This window comes from Staurois parvus, unplaced genomic scaffold, assembly GCF_062004578.1.
Source record: "Staurois parvus isolate SC_StPar_1 unplaced genomic scaffold, SC_StPar_1.0 ptg000697l, whole genome shotgun sequence".
Classification (NCBI taxonomy): Eukaryota; Metazoa; Chordata; class Amphibia; order Anura; family Ranidae; genus Staurois; species Staurois parvus.
In genome coordinates this window covers 5783011-5805328 of record NW_028318493.1, presented here as the reverse complement: position 1 = coordinate 5805328, position 22318 = coordinate 5783011, and the positions used below count along the sequence as shown (strand labels likewise).

The window sequence follows — 22318 nt, the reverse complement described above, 5'->3', positions numbered from 1 at the left end:
TGTGGCAACCAACCCAATCTATAACCAGCCTTTGCAGTAAGGTGCCCATGGAAGGGCAATGCACAACACGCAACATGGGAGACTCTGTAAATTATAGCATTAGGACTGCAGTACACAGAGGTGCCTTGGCGTAGGCACTGAGGCTTACACATATATTTCTGTTTTTAGCATAAATTGTTAAACATGGTCCACTGTTGTTCCCATCAGGCAGCCATCACTGGAGTTCATATAGACAGGAAGTAAATGGAAAGAGGATGCAGGAGATCAGTAGAAGTGAGCTGAGAATGCTGTGAATGGCTCCATGAATTCTGTGTTGTACAGTGGGATAATTGGAGGCTTTTATAATTAAGTATAATTATAATTTATATGTGATCAGTGAATGTGCTTGCACTCACATCCATATACCACAAACAGAAACAAAGTTACTTTTCTCTAAATACAGGGATGAGAATTTGAGTCTGTGGGGCGGAAACAAAACAATTCTGACCAACTGCAGCCAAAAATCGAAAAAAGTCAGTAAAGTCGGCAATAAGGGGAAAAGTGACAAAGCACAAGTGAGGAATGTGGAGCAGGTAAAAAAAGAACACCATTTTTTTGTATATAGGAATATACACAGTACTGTACAAACGTTTTATGGTGGGAAGAAATGCTATAAAGTAAGATTGGTTTAAAAAATATATATTTTAATTGTTTATTTTTATCAATTTACAAAATGCAAAGTGAGCGAATGAAAAGTCTAAATCAAGATACTATTTGGTTGGACTACCTTTTGGCTTCAGACCTGCATCAATTTTTACATGAAGTCAAAAATCCTGACTTAGAGTCAGTTGTATGATTTAAAATAATCAATTAATAAAATAAAAAATATTCTATTATTACCTCTCCCTAACTAGGGAGCCAAAAAATGGTTGCTACGGTCATCACTGACTCGCCTTATTGAACATGGTGGGGTCCTCAAAAACCAAAGTATAGAGAAAAAGATGTTGGGGGATCCAAGAGACCCCCTCAAAAAAAAAGAGGTTTAAAAAGAGAACCAACAGCGGTATGAATAAAACCAACAGCTTTATTAAATTCACAAAAAGGTAATAGACCTATTAGGCTAAATAGATCCTCAATTCACATTAAAATAAAGTATGATAACATTATCACCTTAAAATGACCCGGGCCACACACAGTATGAATTAAATGTTATACAACTACCTTCCGTCCTATACAGGGGCGGACTGACAACTCATGGGGCCCCCGGGCAATAGGGGATTATGGGGCCCCTGTGTCCTTGCCCAAACTCAAAAAAGCCTATGAAAAAGGTACCAGGGGCATGTCATGGGGCCCCCTACTGACCCCGGGCCCTCGGTCAGTGCCCAAGTTTCCAAATGGTCAGTCCGCCCCTGGTCTTATAAGAGCAATACTAATGAGTCGATTATATCCAGAGTCTCATGCATCGGGAGCACCTGTATTCAGCCACTGGGACAAGTAACAGAACTCTGGAAAATGAGTTCTGTTACTTTCCCCAGTGCCTGAATACTGCACTGGGGCAAATGGGACTTGTAGTCTACCCATTCAGCAATCTATGAATGGATGACGTGGCTGTGCTGTGAAAGGTGGACTGTGTCTTTAAGTAGGATCCCCATTAAATCCTATACCTGACCAGGCATAACCTAAGAAAGGGACCCAGCAGAATCCTCTATAGGGGACATTTGCAACTATCAGTTAACCTGTACATTGATGGAGAAGATAATGGACTCCACTCTGTCCAATTACCAGCGGAATGGATTTCTTTTCCTCACTCAGTAGTTTTGTGGTGTAGCCACAAAAAAAAATGTATAATTCTAGAAAAGGCAAAATGTTGAAGATCAAACAAATTAAAATAGTAAAGTTCTAATTTCAGCATAAAATGTCATCATTTTTCAGCTTACTGGAGTCATAAAAAATCTTGTTAAGAATAATTATGAATTTCTGGAAAGGAATTTCAATGAGATGGATCCCATGAATACCAGGAGGATGACAGCAGAGAGCCTGTACCAGCTACTGAAAAGGTAAATCCACCATCCGGTCAGTATCTGGGTCTTCAAAAAAAAATCCTTATGGTGATACATTGTTTCAAGATATTACTTTAAGTTCTTAAAGGGGAAATCCATGTCTGAGGAAATGGATCTGCACAGGCGTGGATCTAAACTGTCTTTGTCACAGCTGCCTACTATATAAAGATGAGTGAACCAGTTTGCCAGATTGCCAGTCAGATTGGATGAACTGGTTGACAATAAAGGATCACTTGCCAGAGGTACCCCACCTCCATAGTATAGTTTTATTACCTGCTGGTCCTTCCAGTAGATCCATTATTTTTTTCACTTCCTGTAACAGGCCAAGCTGTACAGCAAAAGTGAGAGTTACATGAAATGAACCGTAAAACACTGCTGGGGGTGCTTACAATGGTCATCTTTTATTTGTATGGTTTTGAACCCAAAACAAATAAAATGTTTCTGTAACAGTTTAAAAAATGTTTGCTGGCATTGGGTTTTAATTGGTATGTCTTTTACTTAAAGTTCATTACCAATGTTCTGCCTATATAATACTAATAAGACTACCATATCCATAGGGTGACAACGGTGAAGACTGATTTCACTGCACTAGTGTGGGGGCATAGTATTAAAAAATAACTGCCATGGGACACGTTATTAAAAAATGCCTGCCATGGGGGACATGGTATTAAAAAATACTTGCCATGGGGGACATGGTATTAAAAAATACTTGCCGTGGGGGACATGGTATTAAAAAATACTTGCCATGGTATACATGGTATTAAAATACCTATCATGGGGACATGATATTAAAAAAATGCCTGCCATTGGGGCCATGGTATTAAAAAATACCTGCCATGAGTAACATCATAATAAAAAAATACCTGCCATGGGGGACATTGTATTACATAAATACCTGTCATAGGGATCATGGTATAAAAAAAACTACCTGACCATGGTGGACATGGTATTAAAACCTGTCATGGGGGACATGATATTAAAAATACCTGTTATGGGGACATAATATTATAAAATGCCTGCCATCGAGATCATGGTATTAAAAATACCTGCCATGGGGTACATGATAATAAATAAATACCTGCCATGCGGATCATGGTATTACATAAATACCTGACATGGAGAACATGATATTAAAAAATACCCACCATGGGGCTCAGTATTAAAAATACCTGCCATGGGGATCATGGTATTAAAAATACCCACCATTGGGGACATGGTTTTAAAAAATACTTTTCAGTGGGGAAGGGATCTTTTCATGTTGTTTAGAGGGTAACATTGAAACTGCATAAATCCTTTAAATGCCCTAAAGCTGCAAGTGGTGTTATGGAACAGTAAGATGTAGTTCTTAAAAAAAGAGCTGGGAATTCAGATGCTGCAAAGTGCACATTAGAAGGTTCTGGGTTCGCGATTAATTCATGTTTGACCCAAATCCAAGCCTCATCCCCAAAAACTAGCTGTTACCAAGAATATATGACAAAGCCTGTTTCCTATTCTAGATGTGGTATTCATCCAGAAATGTCCAGAGAGGAGGTTGGTAAGGTCTGGAGAACGCTGATCCAGAATCAGGACCAGACAGTGGATTACTTCCAGTTTGTCAGACACTTTGGCTTTTCCATCAAATCCTCGTGTTTTCTCAATGCTAAAATCTCTCCACCAGTCAGAGGTGATGGTGACTGCCTGATTCGCTCTCTAAAACTGAATTCCGACACCAAGATCATCGCCAATTTCCTGCAGACCAAGGTAAGAGAAGCAAGCCCAGCATCAGTGTTGTTAGTACAATTGTTTCTGGACTTTCTGCTGTGGAATCTATCCTGTTTACTATGAGTAGCAGGACTTACCAATATTGAATAGAAGCATTGTGACCAATTTATGGTCAACTGCTATTCAGTGAAGCAAGAGACTCCTGCACCTCAAGGAGAACTTTAAGCTGAGGTGCAGAAATGTATGAGATGCGGTCATGTGATGTCCTAAATACCATTTATCTCTGGATTCAGTTTTTCATGCCTTGACATATTCTCCACCTTATGTTTGATTTTTAGTGCTAAGTAATATCAGTATTGAGTGATAGCTGTCACCAACTTGAAAGTTCTGATTCATCTCATCTAAATTCCTAGTATGGCTTCATTATGGCTTCTATCTGTGAACCTCTTACATAATTATTTGCAAATAACTTTCAAAAACGTAAGAGAGGAAGATTATAAAAATTAAGAGATAATGAGAAAGAACGAAAGGAAGAGAGATAGAGAAAGGAAGAAAGAGAGACAGAAAGAAAAAAAAAGGGAGAGAAATGGAGAAAGAAAGAGAAGTAGAAAGAGAAAGGAAGAAAGAAGATAAAAAGGGAGAGATAGAAAGAGAAAGGAAGAGCGAGAGAGAGATAGAAAGAGAAAGGAAGAAAGAGGTAGAATAAGAAAAGTAGAAAGAGATAAAAAGAGAAAGGAAAGAAAGAGAAGGAGAAAGAAAGAGAGAGAAAGAAAAAAAAAAGCAAGAGAGAAAGAAACAGAGATAGAAATAAAGAGAAGTAGAAAGAGAGATAAAAAGAGAAAAGAAAGAGAGAGAAATGACGAAAGAAAGAAGTAGAAACACAAAGGTAGAAAGAAAAAAAAGCAAAAGAGAGAGAGAGAAAGAGACAGAGAGAGAAAGGACGGAAGAACGAGAGATAGAAAGACAAATAGATAATAAGAAAGAAAGAAAAAAAGAGCGATAGAAAGAGAAAGGAGAAATGAAACATAGAGAGAGAAAGAAAGAAAGTGCAGTAGAAAGAGAAAGCACAAATGAAAACGAGATAGAAAGAGAGATAGAGAAAGGATGAAAGAAAGAGAGATAGAAATGAAGAGAGAGAGAGAAAAAGAATCTATGTAATTGTGTAAACAGGTGTCAAAGATCACCAAAATTTGTATCAAAATGTTTATTTTCAAGGATAATCAGCTCCATCTACTGTCCATAGTGCATTATTTTCCTCAATCAGGAAAATACTGTATTATTGCCACTAGATGGCGATTACAATCCTAGGAAATGAACATATTAAGCAAATTATGGTGAAGATTTGTAAGGGCTTTGCAAATGATTGACACATTCGCACTGAGAGGGAGGAAGTTAGAGAGAGAGTGGGACAGAAGGAAAGAGAAAGAGGGAGAGAGAGTGGGAGGGAGAGAGTGACAGAGTGGGAGGGAGGGAGAGAGAAAGAGAAAGAAGGAGCGAGAGAGAGAGAGGGGGAGAAAGAAAGGGATAAAGTAAAATGAGAGAAGTAAAGATAGAAATAGACAGAGATAGTAAAATAGAGTAATACAGAATCAGAGAATAAAGGTATCTACAGGCACTAGATGGAGCCACCCCAGCATGCACAATCCGCCCACTGAGTGATGGTTTCCACAAGTTCAAATCGGGAAGTGAGCAGGGTTTTTTCAGACCTCTGTGCCCTGTCACACTTTAACACTCCACATTTAAAAGATTCATAAAAGTGCTTTTGTTTTCAGTGGTTCAGTACACATTTGTTTCCCTTGTAGTGACATATTAAAAGAACTCTCATGAACATTTAAATACAGCTCCATAAGCTCATGTATAAATACCTGTCTTTGTCTCTCCAAGGAAATGCTAATGAGTTGTAAAGAAAATCCCTTCTTTACTGCTTCCATTTCTAGCTGTCAGCTCCTCCCCTGCCACAAACCCAATTTGTGATCTTTCCTTTTGCTGAGCTCAGGCAGTGAGTTCAATTGTCACTGCCAACTGTTCAGTGAGTGCACCTGTGGGGAGCTCCTGTCGGAAGCAGCGATGTAAACATCGATCATTCCTCCAAGCTGCTCATAGCCATGCTCCGTGACTATTGCATGCACTACTACGCCCAGTTCCCCTGTCCTACCCCTTGATACTTGATAGATGACTTGATACAGACCTGCGACAAACAAACAAAAAAAATCACATTTTTATATTAACCTCCCTAGCGGTCTGATTATGTCCATATTTCTGTGCTCAAAGCAGTACATTATTTTTGCATGGAAATATGTTGTTTTTTTATTGTAGGCCTGTAATTTTTAGGAATAACTCACTGAAATCTGTCCGAACAAGAGTCTAGTAAACATCCCGGGTATGATAAAATTTGAAACGCGAAATCATAAATGATAATATAATAAATAAGCATAAAAAATATTAATATAGTAATAATAAATTTAATTCAATAATATAATCAAACCAAAAACACTGAAATTTGAAATATAGCGCCAAGTTCGCACATCGCTGAGCAAAGTCACAAAATTGTTTTCAGTGTCTGATGACGAATTTCCCCCACAAATCATTATCACTCAATTCTGCAAGTGGTTCTGATTTACTATGGCTGTACTCTAGCCGGTCTAAAACCGCTTTTGACCTAAAGGGACGCTTTTTGGACGCCATGGACATTTCTCAGTTTCCAGGCAGAAAGAACAGTACAAATGCAGGCAGGGCACAGGACAAAGCACTCGGGACAAAATGTATGTGAAATGGTTTGAAACAGCAATGTTATACTATGTGATTTTAGTGTATTTAGTGAATGTCACTTTTTAAATTTTTTAATTTCCCGCCGGTTCCGTCCCCCGTATGTACTGACCAGGGGCGGACTGACAACTCATGGGGCCCCCGAGCAATAGGAGATCATGGGGCCCCTGTGTCCTTGCCCAAACTCAAAAAAGCCTATGAAAAAGGTACCAGGGGCATCTCATGGGGCCCCCACTGACCCCGGGCCCTCGGGCAGTGCCTGAGTTTCCAAATGGTCAGTCCGCCCCTGGTACTGACGCTCGCAGGGAATGGAACCCGGAAGACAGATGCTGGCATCGGCCAGAGGAGATGGCCGGGGACGCTGCAGGGGGGACATCGTGGGAGCGCAGGACAAGGTAAGTGCAGAAGGGATCCCAGAGCAACGCTGCAGGGTAATCCCAAGTGTAGCTCGGGGTTACCGCTTTTGGTACTGAAAGTTAACCCCGAGCTACTCTCAGGAATACCGTCAGGGAGGTTAAAGCAGTATTAAACCAAAAATAAAAAATGTAATATATTGCAGCCTACCAATCATTACATGTGTTGTCTGCATTCGTTTCCTTCTTTTTTTTTTTCTTTTCTCCCTCTGTTTTCACCTAGTAACACACCTCATGTATTAGAGCACCCACTCTGGATGTAGGAGCACAGTGACACCTTTGGACAGCAGCATTGTCTGTGGGGAGGGGATTATTAGATGCACTAGCAGATTTAGATACACTAACAAACTGAATCCAAACTCCAGCTCACACTGCAGTTACACAAGCAGTATTTTAATTTTGGGATAAAGGTTTTACATAAATAAATAAAACTGATAATTTTAAGCACCTCTGTCAGTGTTGAATGGTGTGTCTTATCCCTGTAAACTGACACAGCTGGAACAGAGCTTGTTCTTTTTGAAAAAACAATAGACTTTCTGGCCAGATCACCAGATGAAAATATAGGAATGAGAGAAAAAAGAAAACAAATGCAGTCATCACATCTAAGAATTGGTAAGCTGCAATATAATGTTTGCTTTTGGGTTTAATATTGCTTTAATTATTAAAAAATGCCTTTTATTTAAAAACATTTTTCAGTAGGTGTCATTAGCCTTCATCAGCAGCAGATATAAATCAGGACTGCTGGCTGGCACGGAGCTGTGTAAATCTCAATCAGGAAGGACAAAAATATATCCATTGGAGTTTTCGACTTTAAAAGCCTGTTCCAGTGGATTTTCTTTGAAATCTTGCTAGCCATGAATTCCATGAATTTATCGAGGCATAGATCATCCAGCTATCTGTTTTTCTTCCCTGAGTACTAAACCAGTCTCTGTGCAAGGCAAATATACAATATTAGCTGCCCCTGTCCATAGACTTCCAGAGTTCCCATGATATAGGGATAGCCCATCCATAAATTGATAGAAACCTTGTATCTTCCGAGACAGTGTTCCCATTTCATCCACAATTAGTCTGCTCCAGAGAAAGAGGACATAGGAGGACAATGGGCCCAGTGTGCGAGGAAGACATTGACGGGCCAGCTAATGGAGCTGAGAATAAAGAGCCCCGATCCTAATCGTGGAGAGCTTTTATTTGGCTGTACGGGTTAAGGTGGGAAATCGGAGAAGGAGATGTTATAGACCCCAATGTTATATAATGAGCGACAGGACTCAATGGAGCTGACTGCGGAGCTAATCATGTTTGTAAGTGGACCGCTGTGGCGCTTTGTCCTGTAAATGTGGATCGCTCAGCGATACATTAACTCTGAAACTCCCAGTCAGTTCCAGTAAAACTGTTTAGACTGGGGATATTCTGAAACTTGTGAACAAAATTTTGATACAGAATTGATACATCAATCTGTTATTTTTAATGATTAACAAATAGTGCCCTTTAAAGAGTGATCTAAACAATGGCAGAACTACCAGGGTCACAAAGGTCACACTTATGACCTGGTCCTGGCATTCAGCAGCTTGGAGGGGTCACAAGACGTCAGGAAGGGGGCCAGCTGCAGAACATGTGAAAGTGTCCCTCTGTGGGGCCATAATAAAGGGCCCCATGAAGAGAGTAAATCAGTGGGAAGGGCTCTGGCCTTGGAGGGAAGGGCCCTGGGACCAATGGAAAAGGTCCTAGGATCAGTGGGAAGGGACCAAAGACCAATGGCAAGGGCCCCAATCCCAATGGAAATGGCTCAGAAATGGGTCAGAGGAGCCCTTCGTGCTTTCTTGCACCAAGGCCCTCTATATATAAATATATGAAGTTGAAGTTTAATCTGCTTATATTTTGGCTCCCCCATTTCCTCCTTTCGACACTCATCAACATGCCGATGAAAGATTTAAATAAAGCCTTTTCATGTCATTACATAACTCATTTTATGTCCAATGATGTCATCACTGGCTCACTGTGCTTCTCTATGCAATACAGGCAATTTATGGCTGGTGGGAGGGGTTAGCAGAGTGCTGTACCGGGGCGGACTGACCATTTGAGCACTCGGGCACTGCCAGAGGGCCCGGGGTCAGTAGGGGGCCCCATGAAATGCCCCTGGTACTTTTTTTAGGCTTTTTTGGGTGAGCTTTGAGTGTGGGCAAGGACACAGGGGCCCCATGATCCCCTATTGCTCGGGGGCCCCATGAGTTGTCAGTCCGGCCCTGGGCTTTGGGAGGCTGTTAATGTTGAATTTTAAAAAGCCTTGATGGATGGTGTCAGTCTGGAGGAGTGGGGGTTCCTAAGCCTGCTGTATTTGCATGCAGACCACCCTAGATAAAGCCCACATGTAATGCTACGCCTCCTTGATTGAAAGAACAGATATCCAATGAATGAACAGGGTGAACCAGGGACAGCCAGGCTGGGACAGAAAAGTGCTAGATTGGGGGTCTCCAAACTTTCCAAACAAAGGGCCAGTTTGCAGGATATTGTAAATATATATATATATAGTGTATATTCATGTTTTTGGCCAAAAGGATAGCCAAGGACTCCTTACTATGTTCATTTATGCACGAGGTAATTATCTTACCTTTGTTATGTTGGGCTAACCTGTTTTTGGATAAATATGTGGAAAGTCAGGGAACGTTTCAGAGCAGGTTGTTTGCAAATCTACCAGCATTGTAAAATGCAAGTTTATCTGATTAGATTTGGAAAGGTCTTAAATATTGATGAGGCCCTTGATTATGAGAAATAGACTTTGTTAAAGAGATAGTCTTTACCTATACAGGAAGGGTAAAAACACCCAATTTTCCCGTAAACAGTATGAGAAGTACCATGGTAAATGGGTTTAGTGCCTCTTAAATATTCATAGTGTTGTTTATGGTGAAGAGAATTTCCACCTTTGTACAAGGTTGGTAAAGATTGCAGTTTTGCCATAAACAAGACAAGGAGTATCCATTGAACTTTTTAATTAAAATCTATGCATGCAGCTGTTCTAGATCTAGATACATTGTTTGTAACACATAGGATCAAACATGCTCATAAAACCAACCAATCAGATTGCTCGACACTTTGGTCAATGGGAAAAGGTGTATATTATGGAAGGTTTTTTGGTTGAGTTGTGACCAGGGGCGGATTGACCATTTGGAAACTTGAGCACTGCCCGAGGGCTCGGGGTCAGTAGGGGGCCCCATGAGATGCCCCTGGTACCTTTTTCATAGTCTTTTTTGAGTTTGGGCAAGGACACAGGGGCCCCTTGATCACCTATTGCCCGGGGGCCCCCAGGAGTTGTCAGTCCACCCCTGGTTGTGACAGGAGGAAGTGGATCCTCTGAAGGTGTCTGATTGTATGAATATTCTAAGTAGCCTGTCATCTGCCTTGTCTGTACCTCTGTCTTAAGGATTGTTGCTGAGAACATTAAATCTCTTTCTGGAAAAGAACTGTTGGACTTGTTGCTGTGGGAAAATACATTTATAAATACACTCGTCACCTTCTGTGTGTGATGTATAAATCTTATGGATTGGATATACAATGAGTAACAGACGTATTTGAACACCCTGCGATTTTGCAAGTTCTCCCACTTAGAAATCATGGAGGGGTGTGAAATTCACATTGTAGGTGCATTCCCACTCTGAGAGACAGAATTTAAAAAAAAGATTCAGGAAATCACATTGTATGATTTTAAAGAATTTATTTGTCTTGCACTGCTGAACATAAGTATTTGAACACCTAAGAAACAGCAAGAATTCTGGCTCTCAAAGACCTGTTACTGCGCCTTTAAAAAGTCCACCTCTACTCCACTCATTAATCTAACTTAGTAGCACCTGTCTGAGCTCTTCAAAGACACCTGTCCACCCCACAGTCGGTCAGACGCCAACTACTACCATGGGCAAGACCAAAGAGCTGTCAAAAGACACCAGAGACAAAATTGTGGACCTCCACAAGGCTGGAAAGGGCTACGGGGCAATTGCCAAGCAGCTTGGTGAAAATAGATCAACTGTTGGAGCAATTGTTAGAAAATGGAAGAGGCTAAAGACGACTGTCAGTCTCCCTCGGACTGGGGCTCCATGCAAGATCTAACCTCGTGGGGTATCACTGATGATAAGAAAGGTGAGGAATCAGCCCAGAACTACAAGGGAGGAGCTGGTCAATGACATGAAGAGAGCTGGGACCACAGTTTCAAAGGTCACTGTCGGTAGAACACTACGCTGTCATGGTTTCAAGTCATGCATTGCACAGAAGGTTCCCCTGCTCAAGTCATCACATGTCCAGGCCCGTCTGAAGTTTGCCAATGACCATCTGGATGATCCAGAGGAGGCATGGGAGAAAGTCATGTGGTCAGATGAGACCAAAGTAGAACTTTTTGGTCTAAACCTCACTCTTCGTGTTTGGAGGAAAAAGGATGAGTTGCATCCCAAGAACACCATCCCTTCTGTGAAGCATGGGGGTGGTAATATCATGCTTTGGGGGTGCTTTTCTGCGAAGGGGACAGGACGACTGCACTGTATTAAGGAGAGGATGAATGGGGTTATTTATTGTGAGATTTTGACCAACAACCTCCTTCCCTCAGTCAGAGCATTGAAGATGGGTCGTGGCTGGGTCTTCCAACATGACAACGACCCGAAGCACATAGCCAGGATAACCAAGGAGTGGCTCCGAAAGAAGCATATCAAGGTCCTGGAGTGGCCTAGTCAGTCTCCAGACCTAAATCCAATAGAACATCTTTGGAGGGAACTGAAACTCCGTGTTGCTCAGCGACAGCCCCGAAACCTGACAGATCTAAAGGAGATCTGTGTGGAGGAGTCGGCCAAAACCCCTGTTGCAGTGCAAACCTGGTCAAGAACTACAGGAAACGTTTGACCTCTGTAATTGCAAACAAAGGCTTCTGTACCAAATATTAACACTGATTTTCTCAGGTGTCCAAATACTTATGTTCAGCAGTGCAAGACAAATACATTCTTTAAAAATCATACAATGTGATTGCCTGAATTTATTTAAATTCTGTCTCTCAGAGTGGGAATGCACCTACAATGTGAATTTCAGACCCCTCCATGATTTCTAAATGGGAGAACTTGCAAAATCGCAGGGTGTTCAAATACTTCTGTTCCTCACTGTAGTTACATAATTAGTCTGACTGAAAAAAGACAAAGTCCATCCAGTTCAACCGTTAAAAAAAAAAAAAAGTTACAATCCTACACCCACAGTTGATCCAGAGGAAGTCAATAAAACCCAGCAAAGCATGATCCAATTTGCTCCTTCCTGAGAGGCAATCGGATATTCCCTGGATCAACTTTACCTATAAATGATATATCCAGTTATATTCTGTGTATATAGGAAAGAATCCAGGACTTTTTTAAAGCAATCCACTGAGCTGGCCAGAACCAGCTCTTGAGGGAGTCTATTCCACATTTTCACAGCTCTTACTGTGAAGAAACCTTTCCGTATTTGGAGATTACATTTCTTTTCCTCCAGACGTAGAGAGTGCCCTCTTGTCCTCTGTGATGACCTCAGAGTGAATAGCTCTACACCAGGTTCACAATATGAACAATATGAACATGTATTTATACATGGAGATCATATCCCCCCTTATGTATTATACATGGAGATCATATCCCCCCTTATGTATTATACATAGAGATCATATCCCCCCTTATGTTTTATACATGGAGATCATATCCCCCCTAATTTATTATACATGGTGATCATATCTACCCTTATGTATTATACATGGAGATCATATCCCCCCCTTATGTATTATACATGGTGATCATATCCCCCCCTTATGTATTATACATGGTGATCATATCCCCCCTTATGTATTATACATGGTGATCATATCCCCCCTTATGTATTATACATGGAGATCATATCCCCCCCAATGTATTATACATTGTGATCATATCCCCCCCTTATGTATTATACATGGAGATCATATCCCCCCCCTTATGTATTATACATGGAGATCATATCCCCCTTATGTATTATACATGGAGATCATATCCCCCTTATGTATTATACATGGAGATCATATCCCCCTTATGTATTATACATGGTGATCATATCCCCCCTTATGTATTATACATGGAGATCATATCCCCCCTTATGTATTATACATGGAGATCATATCCCCCCTTATGTATTATACATGGAGATCATATCCCCCTTATGTATTATACATGGAGATCATATCCCCCTTATGTATTATACATGGAGATCATATCCCCCCTTATGTATTATACATGGAGATCATATCCCCCCTTATGTATTATACATGGAGATCATATCCCCCCTTATGTATTATACATGGAGATCATATCCTCTCTTATGTATTATACATGGAGATCATATCCTCCCTTATGTATTATACATGGAGATCATATCCCCCCTTATGTATTATACATGGAGATCATATCCCCCCTTAATCTCCTTTTTTCAACAGAGAATAAATTCAGTTCCTCTAATCTTTCCTCATAGCTGATCTCGTCCATGCCTCTTATCAGTTTAGTTACCCTTCTCTGTACTTTCTCCAGTCCCCCAATGTTCTTTTTGTGAATTGTTGCCCAAAACTGAACTGCATATTCCAGATGAGGTCTTACTAATGATTTGTACCGGAGGAAATGATATCTCTCTCTGGAGTCTATACCTCTTTTAATACAAGAGAGGATTTTGCTCACTTTAGAAACCGCAGCTTGGCATTGCATGCCATTATTAAGCTTGTGATCTACCAGAATCCCCAGATCCTTCTCCACCATTGACCCCCCAGTTGTACCCCCCCTAGTATGTATGATGCATGCATATTCTTAGCCCCCAAGTGCAGAACCTTACATTTATCAACATTAAACCTCATTTGCCACATAGTTGCCCCATTACACAGAGCATTGAGGTCGACTTATAAGTTGATACAAGACAACAGATTGGACAACTGAAGAATCCTATGTCTATGTGATATAACAACACAGTTTACTGTCCTTCAGACTTTAGGGGGGCCAGATTGTGGCCAGTGGGGGTAGAAAAAGTCTTAGGGCCAACATCAGTGAGTAGTAGTGCCCCATCATTGCTATCACTGAAAGGAATATTGGCCCATCATTGATGTTAGTGGATGGAATGGGGCTCCATCGTTGATATTAGTGGGAAGAAAAGTGTCCCATTGCTGGTGTCAGTTAGGGGAATTATTCCCCACTTTAGTGTCAGTGTTAGGAATAATGCCCCAAGGGCTGGGTAAAGGCTAGCAAAGGGCCACATCCAGCCTTTGGGCCGCAGTTTGGGGACCACTGTGCTACATGATGCTGGATGTTCTCAAGCCAAACAATGAGGTGGCCTCTATCTGACTTGTTGCAGCCACTAATGCACACAATGTGAAGATGTGCTAACTCCCACATGTTATACTGAGCCTCCATGATTGAAAGAATTGAAATCAAATGAATGAAAGAGGCAGGCCAGGGACAGTCAGGCTGGGGAGGGCAGAGCTAGATAATGCTGGATGTCCTCCAGCCAGGAAACTAGGTAGGAAATATTTGATTCCCCACTAAGAAAGTTCACTTATTCGTCCTGGTGACAACAGAAAGTGATTTGCAGGCAGCTTTTCAAAATGGTCAGGGACCTTTTTTAAGCATTTTTTTTCACATAGAACAGTATATTGAAATGAATGGGCTGTCCTACATACAATGTGCAGAAATTCCCAGGAATTCCCTCATTTTGGAGGGATTTCCTTTCACTTCCTGTTTTGACTATGGGGGAGGAAGTGAAGGGAAATCCCCCTAATGGGGCACAGATGGCAGAAAAAAAAATATGCACAGGTTATAACCCTCCAGCAGGTCCTGACATTGGGGCGTTTGAATATATTTCTGTATTTTAGGTCAAACTCCTCCTGCCTGACCTCAGGCGACAGTTCCAGGAATTGGACCCTCAGAATTCGGGATGTGTCACCAAAGAAGAATTTCTTGACATCTTGCAGGAGCTGAGCCCAGACCTCACTATTCACCAATGTGACACCTTGGCTGCCAAATTCGGACACGGGCCAGACAAGTAAGCTAACGCTATCATGTGATTGGTGGAATATTGACTCAAATGTCTACAACGTCTTCATTCTGTCATTGCAGAATTTCCTATGTGAAGTTCCTTCAACCCTACCAGACCGAAACCTCCACAATCAGACAGAATGGAGCCAAAGTCAAACCGGTGACCCCTCCGAGAGGGCCCATAGATCAGAGTCTGAATGAAATCTCCTTCAAACTACGACAGAAGGTAATAAATGGGTTATTAAATGATAGGATCTAAGAGGATATACGTAATAATATACGAAGTATAAAATAAAATAGTATTATATTAATTATACAATCGATTTCTATAAAATAATAATTATAAGATGTAATAGGATAGAATAATATAATGCTCATAGGATATAATAGTATATAATTATAGGATATAAAAGTGTTATAATAATAATTTTCCTCAGAGAATAGTAGCAGGTACTCTCCCCCCCCCCCCTTTCCAAGTCACTCCTTGTCTCCTCCCACTACCCACCTCCGATCACTGTCCCTTGATTCCACCCCCTAGTAGTACCCCTTTCAGAGAATACAGAACAAACATAATATTTTGTGTTACTAAGTAATTGATATGGAATTTGTTCATAATATCAAGAAATGTTGTAAAATAGATTCCCTACAGTTAGCAAAAATAGACCTCCCCCAGTAACAATAGATCTACCCAAGAAACAATAGACCCCTGCCAGCAACAATAGATTTCCCAGCAGCCAGCATCAATAGACCCCTTCCTCAACAGTAAATCCCTTACATCATTAATTGGCCCCCTCATCAACAATAGCTCTCCCACCAGCAACAATAGGCCCCCAGTGGCAATCAACCCCCAGCAGCCAGCAACAATAGATCCTCCAACACACCACATGCCATTACATACATTCACTTCTGGAGGTGCCGGAACTGTGTTCCCCCTGCGTTCCCGCTGATAAAAAGCCCTGATTATAGTATATAATAGTCTACAATCATGTAAAAATAATAGGATATAATAGTGTTATAATATTACAATAAATATAGGATATAATAATCATAGGATATAATAATATAGTGTTTATAATAATATAATGATTATAGGATATCATCTTATAATGGTTATAGAATATAATAACATAATAATTATAAGATATATTAGTGTTATAATAATATTAAAATAAAGGATATAATAAGATCTAATAATATAGTTATTATAAGATATAATAGTGTTACAGTAATATAATAATTAGAAGATACAATAATATAATAATTATAGGATATAATAATATAGTGTTTATAATAACATAATGATTATAGGATATATTGGTGTTATAATAATATTAAAAATAAAGGATATAATAATATGATTATAGGATATACTAGTATATAATACTATAATTAAAAGAATATATTAGGATATATTAATAAAATAATAATAATAATAATAGGATATAATAATATAGTGTTTATAATAATATAATGATTATAGGATATCATCATATAATGGTTATAGAATATAATAACATAATAATTATAGGATATATTGGTGTTATAATAATATTAAAAATAAAGGATATAATATAATGATTATAGGATATACTAGTATATAATATTATAATTAAAAGGATATATTAGGATATAATAATAATAATGTAATAATAATAGGATATAATAATATAGTGTTTATAATAATATAATGATTATAGGATATCATCATATAATGGTTATAGAATATAATAACATAATAATTATAAGATATATTAGTGTTATAATAATGTTAAAAATAAAGGATATAATAAGATCTAATAATATAGTTATTATAAGATATACTAGTGTTACAGTAATATAATAATTAGAAGATACAATAATAATTATAGGATATAATAATATAACAATTATAGGGTATAACAGCATTATAGGTTAAAATAGTATTACATGTTGAAAAATGGCAAAAATAAAAACAAATGTTGGGGGTCAATATTCTTAATGTTAAAATGGTGAAGTATAAAAGTATATCTAAATCCAAACTTGGCTTTGGCTTGGTTTTGTTTGCTGTGTTTCATTGGAGAGATTTCCTTTCTCTTCCTGTCCCGTAGACACAACAGGAAGTAAGGAGATATCTCTCCAAAGTGAGGGAATCCTCCATTTAGACAGTTAATCCAAGAACAGGTGTCTATATTGGGATTTTCTTGCTTCAGATACATTTTAAAAGGTCAGCCAACTCAAACCTGATTTTTCAACATGGAAAGTTCACCCCGGAATGGATCTTCTATCTGTAAGGGACTCTGTGGATGAGAACTCTGCACACCTGCTGTGACAGTTATGAGTGGCTCCTACTTTTCCAGTTCTAATGTGCCGGGTCTAGGTATCTACTGTGCCTATTATGAGGTGGAGCACCATCCCTGCACTGAGTCCCCTGGTTTACACACATGCTGTGCCCATATGAGAGGTTCTCACCATCCGGCACTGACTTACTTTATACCTTCTGTACCTATTATGAAGGGTTCCCACCAGGGGCGGACTGACAACTCATGGGGCCCCCGGGCAATAGGGGATCATGGGGCCCCTGTGTCCTTGCCCAAACTCAAAAAAGCCTATGAAAACGGTACCATGGGCATCTCATGGGGCCCCCTACTGACCCCGGGCCCTCGGGCAGTTTCCAAATGGTCAGTCCGCCCCTGGTTCCCACCATCCATGTGCTGTGTTCCCAGGTGTCCTGTGCCTATTATATGGCCGTGGTGACCATCCCTGTGCTGAGCTCCTGGATCTACACACCTGCTGTGCCCATTACGAGGGGCTCCCACCATTTCTGTACTTAGAAGCTAAACTCCTACAGCTCACCATGCTTAACCTACAACTATATTACTTCTTTTAGATGGACAGATCCTTTCAGTTTGATCTTCTATAATCTAGTTCAACTGTATGATCATGGAGACTGTTAGCAATCACAGTTATATTTTTCCTGTTCTCTCCAGCTGTCCTCAGTGGATTGGAGGAACCTTCTACAAACTTGCCAGAAACTGGACACACACGGTTGGGGTTACCTCCTACTCCCGGAGTTCCGATCAATGGTGAAGCTCTGCAACATCCTCCTGGATGAGGATGACATTTATCATATCATGTCTCACTATGATAAAGATCTAGCAGGGAAGATCAACTACTCCAGACTTGTTTCAGATCACAAGAGGAGGGAAGGATGAAAGAGAAAACCACTGCAGTGGAGATTAAAGTGATTTTAAACCCTGCTAGAAAAAATAAATAAATGTATCTGTGTACCTGAGCTCACCATTGTTTCCTCTCCCCAGTTTTGTGCAGTCTTTACAGCATTACCAGCCTATGTAAGATTCTTCTGTTGAGTTTCTGCCTATAGGGTCTTCTTTGTCTCCAGTATCTCCCTGTTGACACCCTATTGTGCGTGCTCCCACTTCATGCACAGTAAGGGCCACCGACTTTTAGTGCCCTGGTACTGCACTGTAGTGGCAACTGGCACTGCCTGACCTGTGCATGTGTAGTAGGGGCTCCTGTCTTTCTGAAACCTGGCACTGCCCCTGGCCAGTACATGCCCAGTAGCAGCAACTTGCACTGTCTTGTCAGGGCATGTGCAGTAGGGGACTCCTGTCTTTCGTAGATCTAGTGCTGTATCTGGCCAATGTATGCACAACATCAATTGCCCTGCAGCCGGGCACAGCGCCAGATCTGAAATACAAGTCCTAATTGAGCATGCATTGGACAGAAAATTGCCAACTACTGTACCTGTGATGGACTGCCTGGCACAGTGCCTGGGTGTTTCCATCAGAGAACTGCTTCCTCACTGCTGGGACACAGGACCAAGGTATTATAGCTTGGCATTGCACCCAAAGACACTAGACGACACTAGCTTAAGTGCAACTGGAACTGTTTATTGAACAGAAATACAGGTTTTTATACACTTCAGAAATAGGGGCAGTCCCCATGTGAACAATAAAAACAAGCATTCCACATTGGGGTAAACATCCCACACTGATTAGGTAACAAGGTCAAATTGGCACCAGACTAATCCCATTATGTAGGAACATCCAGGAGGACTAGCCAACAGACAGAAACAATAGGTGACTCAATTAACTGTGGGACAAATACACAAAGGTAAACATATCACACCTTAATAAACAAATTACAGCAAAAGACTTCAGCATCAGCTTGTTTTGAGCTGATAAAATACACTGCTCAAAAAAATTAAAGGAACACTTTGAAAACACATCAGATCTCAATGGGGAAAAGTCTCATGCTGGATATCTATACTGATATGGACGGGGTAGTGTATTAGGAATGTAAGGATGCCCCATCGTTTGATGGAAATGAAAATGATCAACCTACAGAGGACTGAATTCAAAGACACCCGAAAATCAACGTGAAAAAATGATGCAGCAGGCTAGTCCATTTTTCTGAAATCAACTCAGAATGGTACTCAGTAGTTTGTATGGCCCCCACGTGCTTGTATGCATGCCTGACAATGTCGGGTAATGCTCCTAAAGATATGACGGATGGTGTCCTGGGGGATTTCCTCCCAGATCTGGACCAGGGCATCACTGAGCTCCTGGACAGTCTGAGGTGCAACCTGGAGGCGTCGGATGGACCGAAACATGATATCCCAGAGGTGTTCTATTGGATTTAGGTCAGGCGAGTGTGGGGGCCATTCAATGGTATCAATTCCTTCATCCTCCAGGAACTGCCTGCATACTCTCACCACATGAGGCCGGGCATTGTGCACCAGGAGGAACCCAGGGCCCACTGCACCATCATAGGGTCTGACAATGGGTCCAAGTATTTCATCCTGATACCTAATGGCAGTCAGAATGCCATTGTCTAGCCTGTAGAGGTCTGTGCGTCCTTCCATGGATATGCCTCCCCAGAACATCACTGACCCACCACCAAAACAGTCATGCTGAACAATGTTACAGGCAGCATAACGTTCTCCATGGCTTCTCCAGACCCTTTCACGTCTGTCACATGTGCTCAGGGTGAACCTGCTCTCATCTGTGAAAAGCACAGGGCACCAGTGGCGGACCTGCCAATTCTGGTGTTCAATGGCAAATGCCAGTCGAGCTCTATGGTGCCGGGCAGTGAGCACAGGGCCCACTAGAGGATGTCGGGCCCTCAAGCCACCCTCATGAAGTCTGTTTCTGATTGTTTTGTCAGAGACATTCACACCAGTGGCCTGCTGGGGGTAATTTTGTAGGGCTCTGGCAGTGCTCATCCTGTTCCTCCTTACACAAAGGAGCAGATACCGGTCCTGCTGATGGCTTAAGGACCTTCTACAGCCTGTCCAGCTTTCCTAGAGTAACTGCCTGTCTCCTGGAATCTCCTCCATGCTCTTGAGACTGTGCTGGGAGACACAGCAAACCTTCTGGCAATGGCACGTATTGATGTGCCATCCTGCAGGAGTTGGACTGCCTGCACAACCTCTGTGGGGTCCAGGTATGGCTTCATACTATGAGTAGAGACACTGACCCTAGCCAAATGCAAAACTAGTGAAAAACAGTCAGAAAAGAAGAGTAGGGAAAAAAATGTCAGTGGCCTCCACCTGTTAAACCATTCCTGTTTTGGGGGTTGTCTCATGGTTAGCGAGTGAAGGGGAGAGAACAATGTTCTTGGACAACTTGCCAGCCAGCTTGCCAACAACCGAATTAACCTGTCGAACAGTATGCATTTATAACAGGGGTTTAGTTAGCACACATTTGCAAATACATATGTAAGCCACAGAGCCACGTCACGGCACCCTGATAATCTGTGGTCCTAACTCTACAATTTATGAGAGCCCCCATAGTAGAGGCACATGTATTTAATGGATAGACCAAGGGCAGGTGGACCCGAGGGAGCCCACCCCTCTTAAAGGCAAAGGATGCACTAGGATGTCCTGGCTGCCATTGTGCTATATGCTAGGGTCCTGTGCACTCATTTGCCTTTAAGAGGGGTGGGCTCTAGAGTTAGGACCACAGATTATCAGGGTGCCGTGACGTGGCTCTGTGGCTTACATATGTATTTGCAACCCCTGTTATAAATACATACTGTTCGACAGGTTAATTCGGTTGTTGGCAAGCTGGCTGGCAAGTTGTCCAAGAACATTGTTCTCTCCCCTTCATTCGCTATGTGATGCCTGTTTATGTGTCCTTGCCATATAAGCCAGTTATAGACTTGGGTGGTGGCCATCTTTTTATTTGCATGTTGTCTCATTGTTGCACATCTAGTGTACCTGTTGTTAATTTCACTAACACCAAAGCAGCTGAAACTGATTAACAACCCCCTCTGCTACTTACTGACCAGATTATTATCCCAAGAGTTTTAATTGACTTGATGCTATACTCTGATTAAAAAGTGTTCCTTTAATTTTAGTGAGCAGTGTATTAACATCTGCTTTTAGAGTCTCTGAGTCTAGGAGAGGGGTTGAAGCAGTCAATGCTGGTTTGGGCACAGAGACACCAAATCTGTATCCTGGTCCTCCAGTTCTCACAGTATGTGTGTTTCGGGGACACATGGACTTTAATCCGAATTAAAAGGTCCCCCAAGGTGTACACCTCCCAAAGAATAGAGCTTCCTCAGATGTCAGGGCCCATGGTCAGTAGGCAAGAGACCAGCCTACAGTTCCCTCCAAAAGACCCTGTCCCAGTTGGGTCTGTCATACTACCCTACTGCACCGTGTGCAGTAATTTTCTTGATTTCATAGCACAGTTCTGTGTATTCTCCAGCCAGACAAATCAGGAAAGGAAGAACTGATATTGTAAAATTACACGATTAATTTCACTAGCCAAAAGGCTAACATTCATTATTGCCTCCATAAGGAATGAGAAAGAGTCCTTCTGAAGGTCTGAACACTGTAGCTGCTTCGAAGTGTGATTTTAACGTGCTTCCAACATCTAGTACATGAGGTGAACCTGATTCCTCTGGAAAGGTTGAAGAGCTATGTCCTTATTCAGGTGGAAAGCAGAACTTACCTTTGGTAGGAAATGAAGTAGCAGTCTTAAAGTGTCACAAAACCCACAACATAAAAAACTATCAATAAATGCTGTATTACATGCTGTTCATACTCAGTCACTATGTGATTCGTTTTCTGTATTCTGCAAAAAACCTGGGTGATCCTGGTGTTCTCTATATCCCCCTTTGGATCATGTCTCCAATAAAGTTGGGGATTTTGCAGAGCATTTTTGGCAACCACTGTACATGCTCAGTTTTCAATGAGTTTCTATGCTCAGCATTTCCTCCCTAACACATCTGAGCAGCCCATGTGACTATAGAGTCACACGTGTGGGAGTATACACAGTGGTAAATGACAGCACACTCCCTACCTCCTCCTCTATGCCCACTCACCAGCTAAACACAATGGGGGTGGGAAATTATGTTT

At 41.2% G+C, this 22318-nt stretch overlaps 1 protein-coding gene across 3 annotated transcripts in view; it reads left to right on the top strand.

Annotated features, from left to right (window-relative positions):
* The window catches only part of LOC149446100 (EF-hand calcium-binding domain-containing protein 6-like), an 86779-nt gene extending 68556 nt beyond the window's left edge, over positions 1-18223 (top strand). For all 3 annotated transcript variants that reach the window (XM_089653089.1, XM_089653090.1, XM_089653088.1), the window contains 6 exons: positions 443-572; positions 1912-2036; positions 3536-3779; positions 14790-14959; positions 15034-15178; positions 17919-18223. In XM_089653089.1, the coding sequence (XP_089509215.1) occupies positions 443-572; positions 1912-2036; positions 3536-3779; positions 14790-14959; positions 15034-15178; positions 17919-18143 (1039 nt within the window). In that variant the 3' untranslated portion in view covers positions 18144-18223. The remainder of the gene's footprint in view (positions 1-442; positions 573-1911; positions 2037-3535; positions 3780-14789; positions 14960-15033; positions 15179-17918) is intronic.
* Positions 18224-22318: the final 4095 nt, after the last annotated feature.